Raw genomic sequence first — 21,811 nt, 5'->3', positions numbered from 1 at the left:
ACACACGTGAGCTAAAGTTGATTCAGGGGAGCTCGTTTAACACGCGCAGATAGACCTACATGCCACGTGTCGAGCGATGACTGGCGCACTCAGCGCATCGGGCGTCATTGCGAGCGGAACTAGGCTAATTTACTATACTCACGCGTCCCTTCTTGGGCTTTACTAAGTTAAGCGGGTCTAAATCTCCGACCCGTAAACCGACCGACCGCTCGCTCGCTCGTCCTCCTCGTCTGATCTCTCGCCGGCGATGACGCCGGCGGCGGCGGCCTCGCCCAGGCGGAAGTCTCCGCCCACGGTCCTCCTCCTCTGCGTGGTCACGTTCTCCTTACTCCTGTTCATACTCGTCGCCTCCTACTCCCCCCGCCTCCAGCCCCACGGCCGCAACCCCCACCGCCGCCTCAAGCTCCACCCAAAGACCTCTGCCGCTGTCGCTTCTTCCTACGGAGCAAGCACCGCCTCCAAATCCGCTGGCGCCGGAGGAAACGGTGCCCAGCAGCAGCATCACGCGGTGCCATTCGACCCGAGCATCGCCGAGCTTGAGCGGCGGCTGGAGGACAAGGAGTGGGAGCGCGAGCACTACCGCATCCTCCACGGCGGAGAGGGCGACGGAGAGGCGGACGAGCACATGAAGGAGTGGGAGGAGTTCCTCAAGGAGGAGGAGGACTTCATCAACGACGACGATCGCTTCAACGTGTCCGACCGCATCCGCGCGCTCTTCCCCAAAATCGACCTGGCCCCGCAGGACGGCTTCATCTCCCTCGATGAGCTCATCAGGTGGAACCTCGAGCAGGCCAGGACCGACCAGCTCCATCGTTCCGCTAGGGAGATGGAGCTCTACGACAAGAACGGCGACGGGATTGTCTCCTTTGAGGCCTTCCAGCCGGTTTACCAAGCGTCCCATGGTAACGTGCCTAAAAAGCAAATCTAGCATTTAATTGGGTATGAACTTACCAAGACCAATAATTTGGAAATAAATCTTTAGACAATGCTGAATTAGCTTATTAATTAACGATCTGCAGGAGAGCGCAATTCACTGGGGTTCCCATGGTGGAAGGAGGAGCACTTCAATGCTTCGGACGCAAATGGGGATGGTTTCCTGAATAAAGATGAATTTCATGAGTATGTATTCAGTTCAGCTTTACCAAAGATCAATTCTTTCTTATGGTTCTTGTTTGTTCATTAATGTAATGTTTTCTGTATTGTTTTGCTGTAGCTTCCTTAACCCAAGTGATTCAGAGAATCCCAAAATTATCAATTTGCTCTGCAGACAAGAAATAAGGTAAATTCTGACAATCCTGATCTCCTGGTACTTGCTACCACTGATGAGTAGTATCTGATAAATGCAGATTAAAGCAGCATTTTTTTATTAATGTTGCTTACTTCGCTGGTGTGAATACTGCTTACTCCACTGATTGAAAAGCAGCCAAGCCAAAATTGTCTAACCTTGGTCATGTCTCATGAAAATCATGATATCTCGTGTGTTTCCTGGCCCTGTTAGCGTCACCTGATGTATGGTTTGCCATTTGTTAGACTATCAAAACTAAATAACCCTATCCCACCTCTTTAGATGCCACAAACAAAATATTCTCTCTAAATTAACTGTAAAATAAGCTACAATCTAGGCCTATTGAAGACACCACATAATATTACAATAGCTACCCGGTTAAGAAGTTAAAATCACTTAAAGTTAGGGCAACGCCAAGTAACATCTCAGAGGGAGGGTTTTGTTAGGTCAAAAGATAAAAGAACCTTTTTAATGACGGTATACAGTTTCTGTCATGTCTGGAATGTTGTGAATTTTATACCACAAACTGTTGTTTTTCTGAAGGCGAATATGCAGTTCCATAATTTCATTATCAATGTGTTCCTCGAGTTGCCATTTTTCATTCGTTACCCATATGGCATGTCCAGGCAGAGGGATAAAGATGGTGACGGAAAGCTAAACTTTCAAGAGTATTTTCATGGGCTTCATGACCATATACATGGCTATGACGACGAGAATGCAGATATTTCCCATATTGGGAACATGACAATCGCAAAGCAACGGTTTTCCAAACTTGACAAAGATAATGACGGGTATGGAAGTGGAGCTTTAACTAAATACTTCCATGATGCAATTTCTCATTGAAATTATCACCAACTTCCCTTTTTCTGCATTTTAAAGAAAATCTTTGCTTATGTAGGTTTATTTCAGAGCATGAAATTGAACCAGTTCTTGATAAGCTCCATCTGTCAGAACGATATTATGCTAGACAGCAGGCCACTCATGCTATGTCAGAGGTTTGATTCACATTTTACCTGTGGAGGTTCTTCATTTTCTGTTGTTCTTTGAGACCTCGGAATATTGCCATGCTCCGTTTATTATGCGTATGTTGCATAAGATACTTCAAGATACATTAGAATGCTGCTGTTGTGTCATTATGTGTGCAATATGAACAGCACAGCGAACATGCTGAAGGACATACTCACATGGTGAAGCAACTGTTTTTTTTTTCCTTGTATTTTTATTCGTTGCCATTGTCCTAAAGGTTTTCGACCAGGAGTGGTCGGTCATCAATCCCTAACAACCATAGCTATTTCATTTTCCTTTTCCACTTCATACATGGTCAAGCATATGTGATATGCCACTTTTCCCCTGGAGACGACATTTACAATTGGTTTATCCAAAATGTAGGCAGACAAAGATCATGATGGAAGGCTAACACTGGAAGAGATGATTGAAAATCCCTATTCATTTTATGGTAGTGTTTACTTTAGCGACGACGAGGACTACTTCCATGAAGAATTCCGCTAAGGCATCTGCAGGTAATGTACTCATATGTTTCCAACTTGCTTCACATTTGGAATTACACAAAAATGATTTTTCATCGGAAAGAGGACTATGAAGACTTTTGGGAAAATGTAGGCGTTTGCTGGCTTATTTGGCAAAGAAAAATAGAGTCCGCTATAAGAACTTAACCAGTCAGTTGAATATTCAGGAGCTGATATTTAATCGCTCGATTTTTTATCTTATTTTATTAGTAGCCTTATAGTAGTCACAGCTCTGTTGCTTTCTTGTGCACTGCAAGTCTGCAACTTAAATCATCATGTTCCTTTTGGCAGATAGTCAGTATCCTAACCATGAAAAGTCATAGACAACCTAGCTGGAAGGATTTCAAAATGCATCATTACTGGTAGACGGGAAGGCTTAAGATGGCGTGTGGATACTTGGAGGAATCAGTATGTGGCGGTATCCCTATCGCCCATCGGTGCTGCCGTAGACGGGACAGCACAGCTTGGAGTTGGCATCCCATAGGGGGAGTAGGTGTTGCTTTGGTTCTTTGAATTGTTGTCAAACCAAACGAAAGTTTGGTCACTATTTGTAGTTTAGATTGTGCTGAGCTGACAGAGTATCAGTTTTGTAACACGCATGAGAAGAATGAAACATTCACAGCGATGAGCAGTTGTAAAAGGTAGCTAACATACAATGATACCAGTAGTGTTTGGTTATGTGAAATGAATCCAACCTGCCTGTGCTAATTCTTTTCTATGGAAATTTCCGATGTTTGTAGTGACGTGGGTCATTAGTGGGCCAGTTAATGGACGAAACATCAGCCCAAAAGTAGGAAGGCCCACAGGGCCCAAACAACAAATCTAGACCTGGATAAGATAACGGAAAACATCGAGCGTGGGAGGCTAGCCCGCACTCCGAATCCCCCAGTCATGGCGCTTGCCCTGGCCACCCCAATGGCGCTCCACTCCGGGAGGATTTCGTCGGTGGCTAACGTCGGCAGCCTCCGCTCTCGCAAGGCGGCCCCGTTGGGCGCCTCCGCCTCCCAGTTTCTCCAGAGCTCCTTCGTCTCCTGCTCCTCCGCTTCCGCCTCCCGCACCTCGCTCTCGGCTGCGGTCTCTGCGTCACTAGCCTTCACTTCCGCCTCCTCGTTCGCCGGTGAGAGAGCCTCTCCTGCTTAAATTGTGTTTGATTTCACCGTATTACTGTGCTAGTTCTGCAATGGAAATGATGGGTGTACAAACAAAGGGATGCACACGTAGTATCCCCCCTGAACTGAGCTCATGTTGCCCCTAGAAATCCGGTTCTACAGAGAAGTGAAACATTTCCAACTCCCAAGAGAAAGTAACTGTTGGTTGATGTACACGGTTCCACGAAATCTAAGATGTCCGATCCTATATTAGGGGATGTTGTCCTTGGAACTACAGCCAGCCGGCTGCGCAGAGGTGAGAGGAGATAAGCTCTTGTTCTATTAGTTACTCAGGATCAATTTTGTTAGGCAAGCACAATTTTTTTAAATAGATCAACAATGCTGAGCCTGGGTTCCACTTCCACCCTTGCATTGAAAAGAGAAACCAGTCCCAGCAGTTCAGGTTTTATGGTTTACAGCACCAGGAACAATCACAAATTGACGTCAGGATTATGGCATCAATGCATCCCCCAACACCTTTGAACATTCAACGGATCCACATGTTCCCCCACATTGTCTTAGCCAGATCTTCAACCATCATGTTAGTACAAAAAACAGGCGATCATCAATTCTAATCTCACTTGTTCAGCTGATCAAACTCTTGGACCTTTTGCTTTTTCAACTCCAAGCTATGACACAATGAATAAAAAAGTGGAAATAGTTCAAGGTCTCGAAGCACTATCTCTCGCCTAGCAAAAATTGCAAAATTAGTTCAGATAAGAGAGAAAGCTAACTTGTTGATGCAATCCGGTTTTTATTAAGGGCACCGAATATGAAACTGATAATGTTCACATTGCAGTGATCAGGTTGAGTGAGTATAAAATCAGGGAAACATGCAAGGTTGATGTTTTAATTTTCTACCATGTCTTGTGATTTCCAGCAGTATCAGATGTTCTGCAGACTAGTATATGCATCTGAATTCCAGGGCCTAAAGCCCCGAATCACATACACATTATAATTCCAAAATATCACAAAGTTTTCCATATAACTGGAGTTCTTGTTTTCTTAACTAGACGTTGAGGTTTAGGAAGCAACTGTACACACTGAACCCATAGACTTTTCTTTGAGTGGGCAACTGAACTAGTTAACACTTCAATCAAAACCAATTTTTTGAAAACATAAAACTACCCTAAATGTTTTTGAAAAATCATTACGATAATGTTACGTTAAATGAACTAGTTAACCATTCTTCAGGGGCGGTGGGGTGGAGGCTGGGGATCTATGAAACATAGTACATGTAACTGGAGTATAATCTTTTCCAAACACACAAGAAACAATCTTCAGTCAGGATGTAAACGGCGCCCTTAGCGGCACCACCAGGCCCATCAGACACTCTTTCCTAGCACAATTTTTGTCCTGTACGTCAGCTGCTTTGGCCTTTATTAGGGGTAAACGGGCTCAGACGAGCCTTAAACGGCTGCCCGTTTACATCCCTAATCTTCAGACAACAAAACACAGGCAAAGAACATGAAATAATTTATTTATGAGTTTTTTTTGCGAAATTTATCTATTTATGAATTCACTTGTGCTGTTTGACAAGTTCTAGATTTTATTTCTGAACCCTTACTTGGTACTCCAGGTTCATCTTTGGGAATTGATATGGGACATTAATTTTTTTGCTGTTGTTATTTTAACATTATGTATACCAGGTTCATCTTTGGGAATTGAGTTCAGCTACAATAGATTAACAACCGGAAGATCTCGTGGCCTGCAGATCAGGGCTGGGAAGGCTGCCCTTTGCTTGACCAAGAGGTCAAGATCTAGGAAGTCACTTGCCCGTGTACATGGTTTCCGCAGGCGGATGCGTACCACCGCTGGAAGGAAGGTCCTGAAGCGTAGACGTGCCAAAGGAAGGAAGAGACTCTGCACAAAGACCAACTCACCCACTGGGACGAAATTTTGATTGCACTTCAATCTGAGGCGCTCTATATTCGAGTTGTAAGTTCTACCTTTCACATGACATGTTCTTAGCCATGCTGATCCGTAACTGTTTCTACACATCATTTTCCTATTGTTTTGGTTCATAACTCGGTTTCTTAATCACATTCTTGACTATGATGCGATTTAGCCTTTTGGTTGTAGCAGTTTCCAACTTATTTGCTATCCTTCCCTACAACTTCAGACTTCTTGTTCGTCCATCAGGATCATCCAGTGAATTTTACCTGCTTCTACCTGCACAAAATCTCTTCAGAACATTTCATGATTATACTGGAGATGTCCCGTACAATCCACTTTCTCTGTACACATTATCTATTCAGTTTGTAGCACCCTTCTTTGCATTACCTGCTTCCGTGCCAGTAATGGTTGTGCTTCTTATCATGCGAATGCCAAATCCAGAAATTCTGGAAGTTCCCTCGTAGGTTTCCGTCATTCCGTGCCACAAGAAAGACATGCCTGCATCATGTTGGATGACTGATCGCATGGAGTTTGAATTTCCTTCTGAAGCTCAAATCGCACCGACGTACGTAGTTTAGCAGAACTTGTTTCTCCTCTGAAGTACGAGTAGAGACAAAACCTCACGTGAGCATAGTTGTTGTCGATAGTAGCAAATCTTCAGTGTTCCGTTGTCAACGGGTTTGAGTACTACCCAGTATAAGATTTTTTCAAGGGTTGAGTAAATTGCCTATGTTCTCCATTTCAAAATATCCCTATCGCCTTATCATCGATTGTATTCATGACACGCAATGATTGTCTACATTAAAGCACATGTGGTCGACTAGAACAGAGAGAATCAAGCTAAAAAAAGTCCTAAACTAATGAAAAATATCCAGCCAACAAAATATGTTGTGGTTTTCAAAACTGAAACTCAATTGTTGTGAATCGTTAATATTTACTGCAGGTCCGAACTGGCTTGGCGTGGTTCGGGTGGCATGCCTTCGAGCCTTTTGTTGCCACCAGCCCATCAGTTGAGTTTGGTGTTAACAATTTGCCAATGATTATGTGAAAATTCAGTAGTTATATATGGTTTCTGAAACTAGAGTCCCTAAGGTTGCAGTGTGGTGGTATTTGCTCTTCCTTTCCGGCAAGATTACAATAATGTTTTGAAGCCATACTAGCCAGGGTAATCCAGAGAAAATCCCAAATGTTAGTTTGGTTGGCAGCCTAAAAAGTGATGTATATTACCAGGATGAGGGACAATGGAGCAAGTACAAAATCAGAATTGTTCAGATGGACCATGATCGACGACTACCAAGATTCGCGTCCAACCCATGGCCGGACTCGACTTTGAAGTTTGAATTAGCCATAGCCATTGCCGTTATCTCTTTTTCGAGTTATGGATTAAATTCTGGTTTAGAATTTCGTATACATAGCCAACACATGTTTTTTAACAACGCAATGATTTTCTTTCTACAATTTCTCCCGAGTTTCGTATAGGGAGTAGACAAAACAAGACGCCAGCTAGGCTTACCTTAAGGCCTAGTTCTTTTGGCGGCTTATACAGGTCTAGGAAAGCCCTCTCCACCAAAAAACCCTCCTAATTTTGGTTAGGTTTTTGAATTAGTGTACTTGAATTGGAAACCTAATCAAATCCGGAGATCGATTATGCAGGAAGCCGAGAGAGAACAGCTTCTCGGAAAAGTCAACCTTAGAAGCTAAAAAAAACTACGCCTAAGATTTCCTTGCTACACTAGACATGTGGATAATTTTGGCGTGCAATATTTATTTTATTTTTTAGTCATCTAACAATCTCTTCTTATTTTCGTTTTACAAGTTTTGCCGTGTTTTACCCTATACCTACTACACAACACCAATGCGTCCTGAACTCCTGATCGAATTCCTGGTCCTAGCTAGTCCATGCGTAACATAAACCTGTTCACGCATACATGCAGATTTAGCAGTGTGTGTGGAGCCACGGCACAAGGCACGCGCAGCCACTGCTGCTGAATGCTCACTATTTTACTTCTGCGTGCGTGCGTTTGTAGGCAGGGATGCAGAGCAGCCGGCACGTGCACGCAGGAGCACAGCAACGTGCAGTGTGGGCCGGTCATCCACGGCGAGGAAGCGGACCGGCAACGCTAATTACGCTTAGCGCGCACTGCACTGTCAGCGATCGACAGACTTCCATGTGCTGTGGCAGCGGAACCAAAAATTCAGAATACGGTTTGGATGCACATAGCACTTGTGTGGGCTATTGACCAAATAACTGCTAGCTACCCCAGTACCTTTCAGCCCACAACGGAAATCACGGCCCAGAACTCGCTGCTCGTTCTCTTAATTTTGAGCTTAGTTTGGCATTACTGCAATGTGTTGTGTTGAATTTATTTTATAATCTGTTGAGAAAAAATACAAATAAAAATAGTAAAGCACTGGTTAGCCAAAAAGAAAAATAGCAAGAAGCTGGTTGGATAAGTTGGATTATCATAATCCGCTTCAATGTCAAACGGAACCTTAAACCGACCAATCCTGAGCGTGACCGCAGCCTGTTCTAGTCATTCAAGATTTGAAATTTCATGACAAAGCTAAGTGTCCATATTACTTGTCTGATTCATTGTGTTTCTATGCACCGAGTTCTTTGAACAATAAAACCATCGCTATTTCCAAAAACCGAGGCCCAAAATTCACAAAAAATTATCCGCGTCATTCCAAAAAGAAATCATCTTCATAGAAAAAAGATGTTCAACATTGTCAAGAAAATTGTGCACCTTTATCTGAAAAATGTTCGCATGTATAAAACCTGATAAACCTTTATGAAAAATGTTCATCTTTATCAGGTGTTCACTTTTATCAATACAAAATCTAAGTTGTAGAAAATTAGTATTGTGTACATTTATTTTGGGCAATGAGAATATTTTTCGTAACAAATAATGAACCATTTTGAAGGTGACTTTACCAAATGAAAAAAAAAATCATTTTTTACCTTCCAAGAAATACGTTGATGTACGTAAGAAGAATCGCTCATCTTTATAAAAAATAATTAATGTTCGCCACAAAAAATAAAGAGACGTTTCAGATGGAGGAATCCAAGCAGGTTATTCGAACAAGAGACGTCGCGGACGTGGATAAGGCGGATCCCCGGTTAGAGGTTTTTGCCATTTCCCTCGATCCCCGCACAGGGATACACGGTACAATAGTCACACACCATCCTTTAACAGTTGCTTATACTCTCATATTAAGTGACTCAAATTTTTTTAAATACGGATGTATCTATATCCAAAAACCTTTTATATACATGGAATATTTCATCACTTAATATGAGACTGAGGAGTATATACCCAGCCATTTTTCAACGATCAGTTCCAAAGAATAGGAATTTGCTGCAGTAGTGGACTTTTTTTCTCGTGTGTGTAATCTGCAGTAGTGCACTTGTTTGTTGCACGGGCGTCTTTGAAATGGCAAAATATAGCCACTTCATCCCATATTAAGTGACATTTTATTACATGTATCTAGACACTTTTTAGGTATAACTAATTTGAGTCACGGGAGTAACACGCAGGGTCTTCACGTTGCAGCGTAGTAACTTACAAATGTATTCACTTGGTCAGGTTGGACGGCCAGGGAGACCGCAGCCAATCTGGCGCTCCGCTGGCCTGACGTCTAGCGTGCCCGGTACATACATCACAGCAAATAGCATTAGATTATAATGCAATAAGCCGTAACCGTACGTACAATATGAGCACGAAGATCTATAACCGTGACGAGATTCTACGATGGCAACGGTTTTGCGCATGGTATAGACAGAGGACAATGCGCAAGATGAAATATATGAGGTCATTTTGGCAGTCTACTAACCTACACTACTAGAAAAATGATACGCGTACATTGGCAGATTTACTTATTTAGCTATATGGTCTATCACAAAAGTTCTGTAGAATCTAAGGATTTCTTTATATTGCATTTTTTTAATCATGGGCTCAATTTTTTCAAAAATAATCATTTGAATATTTTGCAAATTTAATCCTCTAGCCTCTATATGGACATAACATTTCAATTCTACATTCTATTTTCCTCTGTTTTCTGAAACTGTAATATAAAAGGCGTAAGTATCCAAAAAGCAATCGTCTATACATAAATAAGCTTCCACAAAATTCTATTTTTTTTCAACATGGAATAATGCCGGCCCATGACGGATACGAACAAAACCTGGTCACGGGCGAATAGTAACCGCACTGCCGGGTACATCGACTGATTGCACGACGCGTACAGTACACAGACACGCATATGCATGCATCAGTAAACTACGGACATCATATCGTCATAGGCTCTTGTAGCAGATCGAGGTACCCAAAGTGACTAGTACATCTACACAATGGAAGGTCTCAGTTCATTCATAATTCTTTATTTTTCACCTTTAATTTAGTATTGCTCCTAATTCATGCCATCCATATTTTGCCTCCTTTTTTGTTTTGTTTAACAAAGAAATTAAGCATACATGCCTTATTAGATAAAGAAAAGGGGCTTACGAATGGAGTGTAGCCATGAGAAGACATATGCTTACCGATTTTATGCAAATGAAGCTGATAGTCTTGTTGAGTGCAAGAGATGCAAAATGAAGAAAAGGCGGCAAACGGAGATACAGTAACAAAATTAAGAGACGACGGCTGCATGCATGTATTATTTTGACACAGCTTAATTTTGTTTTCCCCTTGATCCGAGCTTTAGCTTACAGTTGCCTTTCTGGCCCCAAAACCCAAAAAATTACAGACCTCCTCCGAGCTGTAGAACCAACCCATCGAATGATCGAAACCTTAACTTAGTTCCAAGAATGATCTCATGAGATGATGACATATCATGCATGAACGCAAGAGATGGAGAGGCCGGGAGAGAGAGAGGATTACCCAGTTCAAAAGGCATCGTGCTCTTGAGTATGATGTAGCATGCGCTAGCTATGGCTCTGCGGTGATCAGAAAGCTGGACGTACGCGCGAGAGGAGGAAGAAAGCAACTATAGCTAGCTATGGCTGCTCATGCCATGCCAGGGCTCGTCGCTGCTTTGCTGCTGCTGTGGCTGCGTCGACTGTCCAAGCCCATGTTGCTGCGGCTGCTCGTAGCAGGCCGGCGCCATGGCGCTGCTGCTGCTGCTGTTGTTGTTGTTGACGGCGGCGGCCATGCAGGTCGAGTCGAAGCCGGCGAGGCCGAGGATGTCGCGGTGCGAGAAGGCGCGCAGCCCCAGGAAGTCCCTGGTCATGCCCTCGCCGTCCACCTCGCTGCCCCGGCCGCCGGCGGTCCTGGCCGCGAGGCCCATCATCTGCTGCTGCTGCTGCTGGTTGTTGCCGTTGTTGAGGCACGACAGCCCGAGCCCGAACGCGCCGTTGCCGTTGCCGTTCGCGGCCGCGCTGGACGTGGCCGCGCCCGCCATCTGGGTGCCGTAGTGCGCGCTGCCGCCGATGGTCGCCCCCATCTGCGCCGCCTTCTGCAGCAGCGCCGTGGCCGACAGGTGCGCGCCGGCTGCCGGCGCGGGCAGCATCTGCTGCTGTTGCTGCTGATGCGCTTGCGGCGTTGGGGCGGCGGAGCTCTGCGGGGTGGCATTGGCGACGACATTGCAGAGCGGCGGCTGCTGCAGCAGCGCGTGGTGGTGATGGACGTCGCCGTCGTCGTAGGGGGGCATCGCGGCCGTCGGCCAGGGCTGCATCTCCGGCTTCACGGCGTAGTTGCAATGCTGCTGCTGGACCTGCTGCTGTTGCATGGCGTGGTGGTGCTCCTGGAAGGCGGCGAGATTATCCTGGTGCATGATGTGGTGGTGCTGCGGCGGGGGCGGGGAGAAGAGCATGGCGTGTTGGTGGTGCTGGGCCATGGAGACGGGCAGGCCGCCGATGGCCTTGGCGCTCTCCTCGGTCAGCGCGTCGCAGAAGGCCCGGTGCGTGATGAAGCTGTCCCGCCTGCCATTACCATGCATGCAACAAAGGAAGAAGAAAGCGATCAGGATTTCAGTAATACGATACGATCCGATCAGAAGGAAAGGTAAAGCTAAAGTTTTTCTCCCGTCCCCTTGTTTGCTTGTCTTTGTTGTTATCCGAGTCTCTAGCTAGCTAGCTACCCATCGAAAGAGCTCCAACAAAGAGAGAGAATCAGGGAGAGGACGCATGGAGGTGACAGGAGAGAGAACAGTGTTAGGCATATGCATAGGCAATTAGGCTGTCCAGCTAGAGTCCAGATAGCTATAGCTAGCGTAGCGTAGGAGGGAGAGCAAGTCAGGACTAGAGCTAGCGGTGAGATGGAAGAAAGGAAAGGCAGCTCTGCAGAGAGATTCACATGTCTGAATTCTCTTGCCCCGATGCAATTGCAAAGCTCCGACTCCTCATCATCACAGAATATCTCTTGCCTTGTCCTATGGACATATTTCCTCTCGCCCCTTCTAAAATCTCGACTCTAGCTCTCCTCGATCCCCCCGGTTCACACTTCACACGCTCGCACGCACGAGCTTAGCCCAACCTCATCCATGGCGCCATGGATACAAAAAGAAAAGGAAGGAAAAGGAGTCCAAAAGTGGTCCATCTTTCCATGGACACATACATGGTGTTCATCTGCCTTGGCCTTCCACTGCTGCATGCATTGCCTATCGTCCGCAACCAGCAACGACTCACTAAGTCACTAACACGGATCGCATATCCTTAATCCTTGTTATCACTAAGTCACTAACCTGGAGAATACGGTGCCGCAGTCGCACTTGTACTCGCGGGTGCCGCAGATCTTGGAGTGCGCCTTCCAGTCGGACTGCACGGCGTACTTCTTGGAGCACTTGTCGCACTTCCACTTCTTCTCGCCGTGCTTGCGGAAGAAGTGCTTCTTGATCCCCGTCAAATCGCCCAGTGCCCGGGAAGGGTCGTGGTGCACGCACGACGCCTCGGGGCAGATGTACACCTTCTTCCTCACCAGCTCCTTGCTGCCGCGCTGCTTCAGCTTCCACGGCAGGTTGTGTCCCCGCCGGTGCAGCTGCAGGTTCTGGTCCCGCTGGAACCCTTTCCCGCAGATCTCGCACAGGAAACGGTTCGTCGCCATCAGCGTCGCCGGCGAAAGCGCCACCACCTCCGACTCCGGGTCTGCACTTATCAAAAAACAAGTCATCCTTCAGTTCAAACAACCGGAAAACACTTTAACGGCAGCAGAATTGAGAAAAGCTAATTACCGGGGTTCCCGGGGAGGCTTCGCTTGCGCTTGTTGGAGCCCGAGGAAGGAGGAGGGGGGTTGGCGCCGGCAGAAGCGGAGGTTGTGAGGTTGGACATGCTGCTGTCCTGATCTGCCGATTCTGCCTGATCTCTTCTCAGCTGCTGTTGCTGCTGCTGCTGAAGATGGTGATGAAACATAAAGCAAAACGTACTTGGATTCGAGCCTCGCCTCGGCCTTTGCTTTTCTTAGGTATATCTACTATCTGCCTTGTGCCTGTGCTCGTGGTGGCGCAAACGCAAACATATGAGGGGGTCGCAACAATAAATTGGTGGTGGTGCCGCTACTACAGAGGAGGGCATTAACTCAAGAATGGAGGAGAAGAAGCAGGATGGGTGACAAGGAGTATACTTCAGAGACCTAGCAGAAGCAGCAGCAGCAGCTCGGGGAATATCTCAAGGAACCACCAACAACAACACAGGTATCAAGGAGGGGAAGGGGGGACAAACAAGGGGGAACTGGGGTTGGTCAATGACTGCAAAACAATTTCAGATTCTCTCCCTTGCCCTTTTCCTCTCTCTCTTTCTCCCTTCTTTCTTCCTGCAAGGATGCAAACCCTTCTCTCTCTCTCTACTTTCTCTGCAGCTAGCAGTACAAGTGCAGAGGCACTACAGCAAGAAGCCAAGATCAGCTGGCTGGCAGTGCAGAGGGAAGAAGGAGAGAGGCCAGAGATCAAGAGCTAGGCAAAACGAAGAAGGCTGCCGCCATGAGAGAGAAAAAGGAAGCGGAGGGCACAGTGTTAATCGGCAGCCATAGAGAGGGAGAGGAAGGAAGAAGCGAAGGCTGAGCAAACAAACAGGAAGCAGCTAGCGGAAGGGAAGGGAAGGGCACACCGAACCAAACCCCTCCTCTCTCCCTCCTTTATCTGCTTCCCCACTTTAGTTTAGGGCCCAAAAGAAAAGCAGCTGAGTCTTCTTCTTCCATTCATGCTCTCTCAAATGTGATTTTTTTTACAATATGTCATACAAAGAAATATTTTTTCCCTTGCAATTACATATATCATAATTATTTCTATGATGATGATGGTTAACTAGTAGAACTGGAAACGCAATCATAGATGAGTGACTGTATGTACTATTAGTACTACACTGGTGTTACTTGGGTGTAGAAATCCATAGATGGTGAGTATAGCGACCCCCCCACAGCCACACTGGTAGCAACGATGCAGTGATGTTGAGCTTTCTGTCTTTTCCCTTGTCTCCTTACGAATTTAGATACTTTCTCTCTCTCATCACCCCTCTCTGAATTCCTGCTTTTCTTTATGTAACCTGTACTGTACGCCCACTCGGTTGGTACACTACAGATCAATCCCCTCACAACAATTAGATTGACATAGATAAATTGATCCCCGATGTTCACACTTTTTTTTGGTAAACCACAGCGCCTGCATGTTTGTGATAATTTAAAAATACAATCATGTCTGATACATGTATATTTAGAGAGAGAAAGAAATGGTTGCAATATACTCTTAGGAGCATGTACTTTCACATCTTGTATATGTATATACCAACACAATGCATGGATCCATGGCACCATACATACATAGCTCCAGTCCATGCCATGTGATTTATTTGCCTTTTCTTCTTTTATTTGCTGCCTTGATGAGTCACCTTGGGCCCCATGCGGGCATATCATGGGTGGTCATAATTCAGAAATAGAAATCCTATCCTGTTCATGTCATGACCAGTATGTCCATGGGACACCCAAGAGAGAGCTGCTTCTTGCTTGCAAGACCCACAGCAAGCTCTCACTGCAATCTATATTTATATATTTGTTTCTATCTTGCGCAACAAATGATACCACTATTTCTGATTAGACTGGAAAATGGAGAGCATTAAATAAACCCCCTGTTCCTGCTCCCTTGAGGTGCATGGAAGTACATCACAGAATGATGAAGCCCCAGATGACACGATCACCTTGGATTCTCCCTGCATGCACATGCATGCACACATGTGTTTGCTATCAGAGAAGATAAAAGATTAAGCAACGATTTAGTCTTGGGTCATGGTTTAACCAATGTGTTTGCTGTGCATTGCAGTGTACTGTACAGTACTATTACCAGTAAGGTACACATAGGAGCCTAGGAGGGTGTGTACCTACCTACCTACACCGCCATAGGGGGTGCAGGAGAAATTAGGTACCTCAAAAAGATAGAAACGTAATTTCCAAAGTTGGCTAGTGATTGGAGCCTGCGTGCTATACTAGCTAGGACTTCATGTGACACGCACACCATATAACAATTGTACTACTACTCATTTTTACTGCTGGTAAAAAGAAGTATGTCCCTTGTCTGTCCGGTACGTGCCACCACTATGCATTCCACGCAAAGGCCTCTCGAAAGGGAAGCATCAAAGGAAGGCTTGTGGTACTTTGCCATAGTGCAAGTACTACCATGAAAACTTTAGTCTTTGCAGTGATCCATGGACATGCCTAAACCTTAAATTTTTACTTTCTGGCCTGATCTCCTTGAGACCACCAAAGATTCATAGACAAACATGCATGATTTGATTTGTTTGATCGATCACTCCCTGATCAGACTGAGCATTTGAGTCTTCCGAGAAATTTGCTGGCATCTTAGCAAAAAATAACAGTATCGTAGTGTAGGTCATGTCAGCATTAGATAAAAAAATGTTGAGAAAAACTTTGACATGGGGGTCCCACGCAGACGCATCTTAGTAGTTTTTCACCTGAGAAAATTACTGGCGGGCCACAATTATGTGCATGCTACTGTTGTCTGCTGCCAATTATGTGATGAGCTACGTGCCATGGAAACAGTGTTGTATTTCCAATCTTTTTGAGCGATGCATGGTGCGTGAATTTAGGTGTAGATGGGAATCTTGGAAAGAGCAAATAGGCTACTACGTGGGTCTACAGTACACTGACCACACGGAGAATTTCCATTCGTTTTGATTTATTCCATTCGGTCGCCGGATAAATTGGTACCGTTTCCCGTTTTCTTTTGCAGCAAAGTTTACAAATATGTAAAAATAATCTGTATCAACAGTAGGGGGCACGAGATTTTTTTATAGCTACACCTTTATTTATTTATTTTGAAGGAAAGTTACACTTTTTTTAGGGCCTTTTTGATTGGCATGATTGAAAAAAGCAAGGTCATGCACACTTGATTCCTGCAAGAATTTGTTTCATCAAAATTTGTTTGATTGCACCAAACAAGATTCATTCCAAGCGGTTTGGAGTGGATGGAAAATTTCATACGAAATGTAATACAAATGAATCTTTTGAAAAAATTCCTATACGATTCAATCCTACTAATCAAACAACCAAATAGAAAAAATACATAAGGATTTCCACCCTCTAAACGTATGAAAATCCTTTGAATCAAATGTGCCCCTTAAGTTAGGAAGATGTCAGCAACAAGGCCAAACAAGGCAAAATAATATCAATAATATATTGCCACGTTTGTCAATAGAAACCTGTTTCCTGAATATATTCCGATTTGAAAAGCCATATCATTCAAATAATATACACGTGTTTGCCACGTTTGTCAATAGAAACCTGCTGAAGAAACACTAAATAATAAAAGTAATAATCAGGACGAAATAAAATCGTGCAATTTCAGAAAAGGAAAAGCCTGGCGATCGAACTGATCACATCACATCGGATACTTTGATGTTTGATTCCCTCCAACCACTTAAAATACAGTAAAACATTAAAAAATATATAAAAATTACCACTAGTACGTGTACGTCAGCCAACTAGCAGCAGCAGCATGCCTGCGTTGCTTCCAACCCCTAAAAACAAAGCAGAGACCGGCCGGAGCCAGATCGAAAAGGTTAACTAATTGTCTAATCGTTAATTAGTGCTTAATCACTCCGGCAAACAGGATTAGATTATGAGGCGATCAGAACGAACGCAACTTTTTGGATCCATCGTGTCGCCGGTTGCATCTGCATGGTCGTCGTGCAGGATGACCGGTGGGCCCGCACGTCTCTGCAGGAAATTTGTATTAAATGTTTATTTTAGCTTAATTTGCCACGTTTGTCAAACAATGCAGCAATTGCATAGAAATTCCTGAATATGCTTTACAAAGAAATAAACTTTCTGCCACATATAACATTGAATTTACAAGTTAAACTAAAATTTCTAGGCGAGGGCCGTTGTGTTGTACTTACTCTGTCCCTAAATATAAGCCTGCCTTTCTATTGAGTCAAATTTCTTAAATTTTGGTCAAGTTTATAGTGTTTTTTACTGACATCTATAACTCTAAATTAGTTTTATTAACTCCGCCATGATGCACATTTATCTAAACATTAGTTTTATTAACGCCGCCATGATGCACATTTATATAGCATACTTATTTGACATCATAGACATTGGTACATTTTTTTATAAATTTGATCGACTTTTTTTTGACTTAGAACAAAGTTAGTACTCCCTCCGTCACATAATTCTTGCCAAAATATTACATGTATTTTTGGGCAAATTTGAGACAAGAATTATGTGACGGAGAGAGTATTTCTTATATTTAGGAACAGCGGTAGAAATTTTATTATATGGGTGTGGGTCTTTCTCACTAGATGATTTTTAAGAAAAATGAATTAAATCTCAGTTGACGTACCAGAGCCGTTAAATTAAGATTCAAGGCTCATCTCCACTCTCTTTTCTCTCGCGTGTCTTCATTGGATTAAGATCCGACTATCGAGCACTCGACTGGTCTCTAACTAAAAAAATAGACGACTTCTCAATAACTAAACTGTTATTTTATTTGTACACAGCAATATGCGCTTTATATCGGCCCCCTGTGTATCTCGTTTTGGTGGAATTTGATTACTATTTTCTAATTTGTAAGAGCATCTCTCCACTCGCGTCACTCGCGTGCCCCATTGGCGGAGAAGATCGCGAGGCAGCGACAGTGCCCGACGCCCACGGGAGGAACCGGGAATGTCCTTGACGAGGCGTAGAGTAGGCGGCATGCGTGCCACCGACGAAGATCAGGAGGAGGCGGAGGAAGAGCCGCCGGACCGTGCCAGCCAGTGGTGGCGTCCGACCGGTGCAGGCAGCAGAGTCTCGAGGCGGGGCTCGGTGCCGTCGGCGATGTGCGCCATCACCGCTCGCAGGGTCCTATCCGGCTCTCCCTAGAATGCCCGCCGTCCGGCGATGTTGCTCCTCACTGGCAGCGGGTGCTGGCCCTCGTAGCGGGCCATGTTGGCGGCGTGCTAGCCCTCGAACCACTGCGCTCAGGCGCGGCCTGTGGGGCGGTCCCATTTCGGCAGCGCCTGCTCCTCCGTCGTCGGGCTGCTGAACTAGTAGTTGGTATAGCGGCCTACCGCATGCACCGTGCGGCACCGGCGGTGTGGGGATGCCACCGAGGCGGAGCATGCAACCGCTGGGGAGGCGACAGTCCAGCAGCGCGGGGTACTCCACCTTGTGGAGGGCTTCGGCCTCCTCCATGGTAAGCCACCAGCGGGTCCATCCGTTCGCGGCGGTTCCGTCCATTGTGTGGGTTGGCGAGAGAGAGAAGAGGGGCGAGAGGGCGAGGGTGAAAGGAATGGCGATACCGGGTGGGTCGGGTTTTCAATTGGGGTGGCCGGCTGAGTCGGGTTTTTTGCGCCGCCGAGCCCGTTTAGGATCTTTAGGGTTGCAGATGGAGATGCGGGTAGTTCTCTCACCAAGACACGTCGATGCGATGCGTGCTTAATAACATGGTTAAACCTCTGGGCTCTCATGCAAAGAGTCGTTGCTTAATTGAACCATTAACGCGGAGGCGCTATCATAAACATAGCAGAGTGCCAAAGGCTAGCCAGAGACTCGAGTATAGTAGAGGAGAGGGTTAGGTCGCTGTCTGCCGCGGCTGTATTTTTATATCGTGGTGATGGCATGCAGACAAGAGTCAACACAGACATGCCATGTGCCACCTCATCCCTGCTTTATAAACATCTCCCTTGTGATCGCAACACCAGCAGCAGCGACATGCAATGCAAGGAGCCTAATTAAAAGTTTAAAACTGCTATGCGTACTCGGTTAGGTCACGGGTTTCACTCAGGATGTTCCACTTGAAGCTAAGGCGTTTTAATCCGTTTTGCAACTTCAGAAAACATATGACAATATACCATGCATTGGGATTATTTTTTTCTTCTTAAAACCTAATTTTCACCTCCTTCTGTGCCATAAAGAAAATAACTAATCTCTCTGATCCATATTAATTGTCGAAATATTACATGTATGTAGACGCTTTTAAGTATAGATACATCCATATTTGGACAAATTTGAGACAATTAATTTGGATTGGCCCATTGTAAGTAGTCACACAACACCCAAAACACTGTTTGGTGACAAATGTGACATGTCAGAACCACAAGTCAGGAGCGAGCCACCCGAAAAAAGAAGCTAGACATGAGATGGATTATTTTTGCTAGCGTGTCGTCGCCTACATGTATAGCGGGTAATGTGGACATAGGACCTATTTGTATGTGTGCTTTTGATGAAATAATCCCTTACCACCTCACTAACAGAATGACCCCACCAAAACAATTGCTAAAAACGACCCGGTGAAAGCACAACAACTATGGCGAAATCAAATTCAGGCCAACTAGGGTGGAAGGCCCTTCGGGCTAACTGGAATGATGGGAATGGCCTCCATGAGGGCGGAAGGTGAGCTGGGACTTGCGCATCCCTAACTACCGACCATGGAACTGGCAAGCCATCCTTTGCACCAGCTGAGCCTGAGCGTGTGGCAAAGTCCTATCCTGCAGCAAATCCGTTCCATTTTCATTTTTTGTTCGAGTCAATGCAACACATCTGAAAAAGATGCCGCGACGTGGCACATCTGTGAAGGGCAAACCGCGCAAGGGGTGGAGCATCTGTGCATGCCCTTCCACGATGGAGCAGGTGTCGGGCGGAGCCGCAGTGCAAGCAAAGGGTTCAGATGACTCAATAAAAATGTCAAATTCAATAGAATTTAGATCCAATGGTACATCCGAATCCCATGGTTATAAGAGAGTGAACCCTGTTGGTCGCTTGAATCTTACTCTCGTCGAGGGAGATGATGGCACGAGGAGTTGGGACAATTTTCTGTTTTATTTCTCACACAACGCCGTGCCAACCTGAGGTGTTGGGAATACATATTTATAAGCTGCTGGCAGCCAAGCATATGCTAGATGCTAGTCTAAGATGCTAACGCTAAGATGCTGGTATAAGATGCTAAAGCTAAAATGCTAAGGCTAAGATGCTAGAGCTAGTCAAACCAGCAGCCACAAGGACGCAAGGACCATGTGCCGCAGCCCCACAAAGACCTTAGTACAAAGACTTATCCATCATTCTCCCCCTAAGTCTTGTGAGTCGTCTTGTGGGAAAGCTGAACCATCCTGATCCTGGAGCAGAGTTCAAGGAACTTGATCCTCCCAAGAGGCTTGGTGAGCAGGTCCGCAAGCTGGTCCTTGGTGTTGATGTAGCTTGTCGTGATACTCCCTTCATCCAAGCAGCCTCGGATGAAGTGGTACCTCAACCGGATGTGCTTGCTTCGTTCGTGGAACACGCGGTTCTTTGCCAGGGCCAAAGCGGACTTGCTGTCCACCCTGAGCTGCACTGCTCTAGTGTCTCGGCCAAGGAGATCACCAAGCAGTCAAGCGAGCCAGATCGCCCGAGTGCAAGCGGTGGAGGCCGATATGTACTCGGCCTCGCAGCTGAACATGGCCACCACCTGTTGCTTGGCTGACTACCAGCTCACGAGGCACTTGCCGAGGAAGAAGAGGATCCTGCTCGTGCTCTTGCTGGTGTCGATGTCGCCGGCGTGGTCGTTGTCGCTGTACCCGATGAAGTATGCCGCCCCAGGACACCTAGGGTAGTGGAGGCCGTGGTTGAGAGTCCCTGCAATGTAGCGGATGATCCTCTTCACAGCCTGCTGGTGCTCCATCGTCGGTCGCTGCATGAACCGACTAGCGTAGCCAACGGATAATGCCAAGTCCGGCCGTGTGTGGGCGAGGTAGCGAAGGCTCCCCACGAGACGCCGGTACTGTGTAGCGTCCACCTCCTCCGTCATGCTGTTGCGGCTCAGTTTCAGCCTCTCCTCCATCGGAGTGAGAGCTGGGTTGCAGTCCGTGAGCCCAGCTAGCTCAACGACGCGCTTGGCGTAGGCGGTCTGTCGAAGCGTGATCCTGGAGTCGTCCTGGTGCACCTCGATCCCAGATAGAAGGAGAGGGGCCCCAGATCACTCATATGGAAAGCGGCCTTCATCTCTTCCTTGAATGCCGCCACCTCCGCATCCTTGGTGCCGGTGATCACCAAGTTGTCGACATATACACCCACCAGCAGGGCATTTTTGCCACTGCCCCGTTGGTAGACGGACGCCTCATGCGGGCTTTGCGCGAAGCCCATCCCCTGTAGCGTGGAATCCAACTTGGCATTCCACGCCCTTGGTGCTTGCCGTAAGCCATAGTGAGCCTTGCGCAGGCGGAGTACCTTGCCCTCCTTGTCGGGGATCGCAAATCCTAGCGGCGGATGCACGTAGACCTCCTCCTTCAAGTCGCCGTTTAGGAATGCTGACTTGATATCCATGTGGTGGACACGCCAGCCCTCCTGGGCAACTAGCGCAAGGAGGAGTCGCACGGACTCCATCCGTGCCGCAGGAGTGAAGGCATCGTCGAAGTCGACCCCCTCCTGCTGCAAGAAACCGCGTGCCACTAAGCGAGCCTTGTGCTTGACGATGGCTCCGGCTTCATCCCTCTTCAGCTTGAACACCCATTTAAGGGTGATCGGGCGGTGACCATGAGGGAGGTCAGCAAGATCCCAAGT

At 46.1% G+C, this 21,811-nt stretch overlaps 3 protein-coding genes across 10 annotated transcripts; 2 read left to right on the top strand and 1 right to left on the bottom strand.

Moving 5' to 3' along the window:
• Nucleotides 1-156: 156 nt before the first annotated feature.
• On the top strand, nt 157-5,807 carry LOC112270603 (calumenin-like). 2 transcript variants are annotated; one of them, XM_024458397.1, is made up of 7 exons: nt 157-902; nt 1,020-1,119; nt 1,214-1,279; nt 1,912-2,076; nt 2,184-2,280; nt 2,675-2,805; nt 5,674-5,807. In XM_024458397.1, exons 1-6 carry the CDS (start codon nt 248-250, stop codon nt 2,792-2,794), a joined length of 1,203 nt encoding a protein of 400 aa, XP_024314165.1. In that variant the 5' UTR covers nt 157-247; the 3' UTR covers nt 2,795-2,805; nt 5,674-5,807. The 2 variants fall into 2 exon arrangements, with proteins under 2 accessions (XP_024314165.1, XP_024314164.1); XM_024458396.1 differs by lacking the exon at nt 5,674-5,807 and adding an exon at nt 3,103-3,519 and having other exon boundaries at nt 158-902.
• LOC100840922 (50S ribosomal protein L34, chloroplastic) lies at nt 3,660-8,194 on the top strand. Of its 7 annotated transcripts, none has more exons than XM_024458401.1 (3): nt 3,660-3,928; nt 5,609-5,897; nt 7,887-8,194. In XM_024458401.1, exons 1-2 carry the CDS (start codon nt 3,703-3,705, stop codon nt 5,860-5,862), a joined length of 480 nt encoding a protein of 159 aa, XP_024314169.1. In that variant the 5' UTR covers nt 3,660-3,702; the 3' UTR covers nt 5,863-5,897; nt 7,887-8,194. The 7 variants fall into 7 exon arrangements, with proteins under 7 accessions (XP_024314169.1, XP_024314167.1, XP_024314168.1 ...); XM_024458399.1 differs by having other exon boundaries at nt 7,883-8,194; XM_024458400.1 differs by lacking the exon at nt 7,887-8,194 and adding an exon at nt 7,086-7,274.
• Nucleotides 8,195-10,475: 2,281 nt separating this feature from the next.
• LOC100835399 (protein indeterminate-domain 7) lies at nt 10,476-13,957 on the bottom strand. The gene is made up of 3 exons (XM_010233634.3): nt 13,023-13,957; nt 12,537-12,936; nt 10,476-11,775 (listed from the first exon to the last, which is right to left on the bottom strand). Exons 1-3 carry the CDS (start codon nt 13,198-13,200, stop codon nt 10,848-10,850), a joined length of 1,506 nt encoding a protein of 501 aa, XP_010231936.1. The 5' UTR covers nt 13,201-13,957; the 3' UTR covers nt 10,476-10,847.
• Nucleotides 13,958-21,811: the final 7,854 nt, after the last annotated feature.

The sequence above is a fragment of the Brachypodium distachyon genome, chromosome 2 (genome assembly GCF_000005505.3).
Source record: "Brachypodium distachyon strain Bd21 chromosome 2, Brachypodium_distachyon_v3.0, whole genome shotgun sequence".
NCBI lineage: Eukaryota > Viridiplantae > Streptophyta > Magnoliopsida > Poales > Poaceae > Brachypodium > Brachypodium distachyon.
Note: the sequence above shows the minus strand (reverse complement) of the source record. Positions and strands in the feature narration are given on the sequence as shown.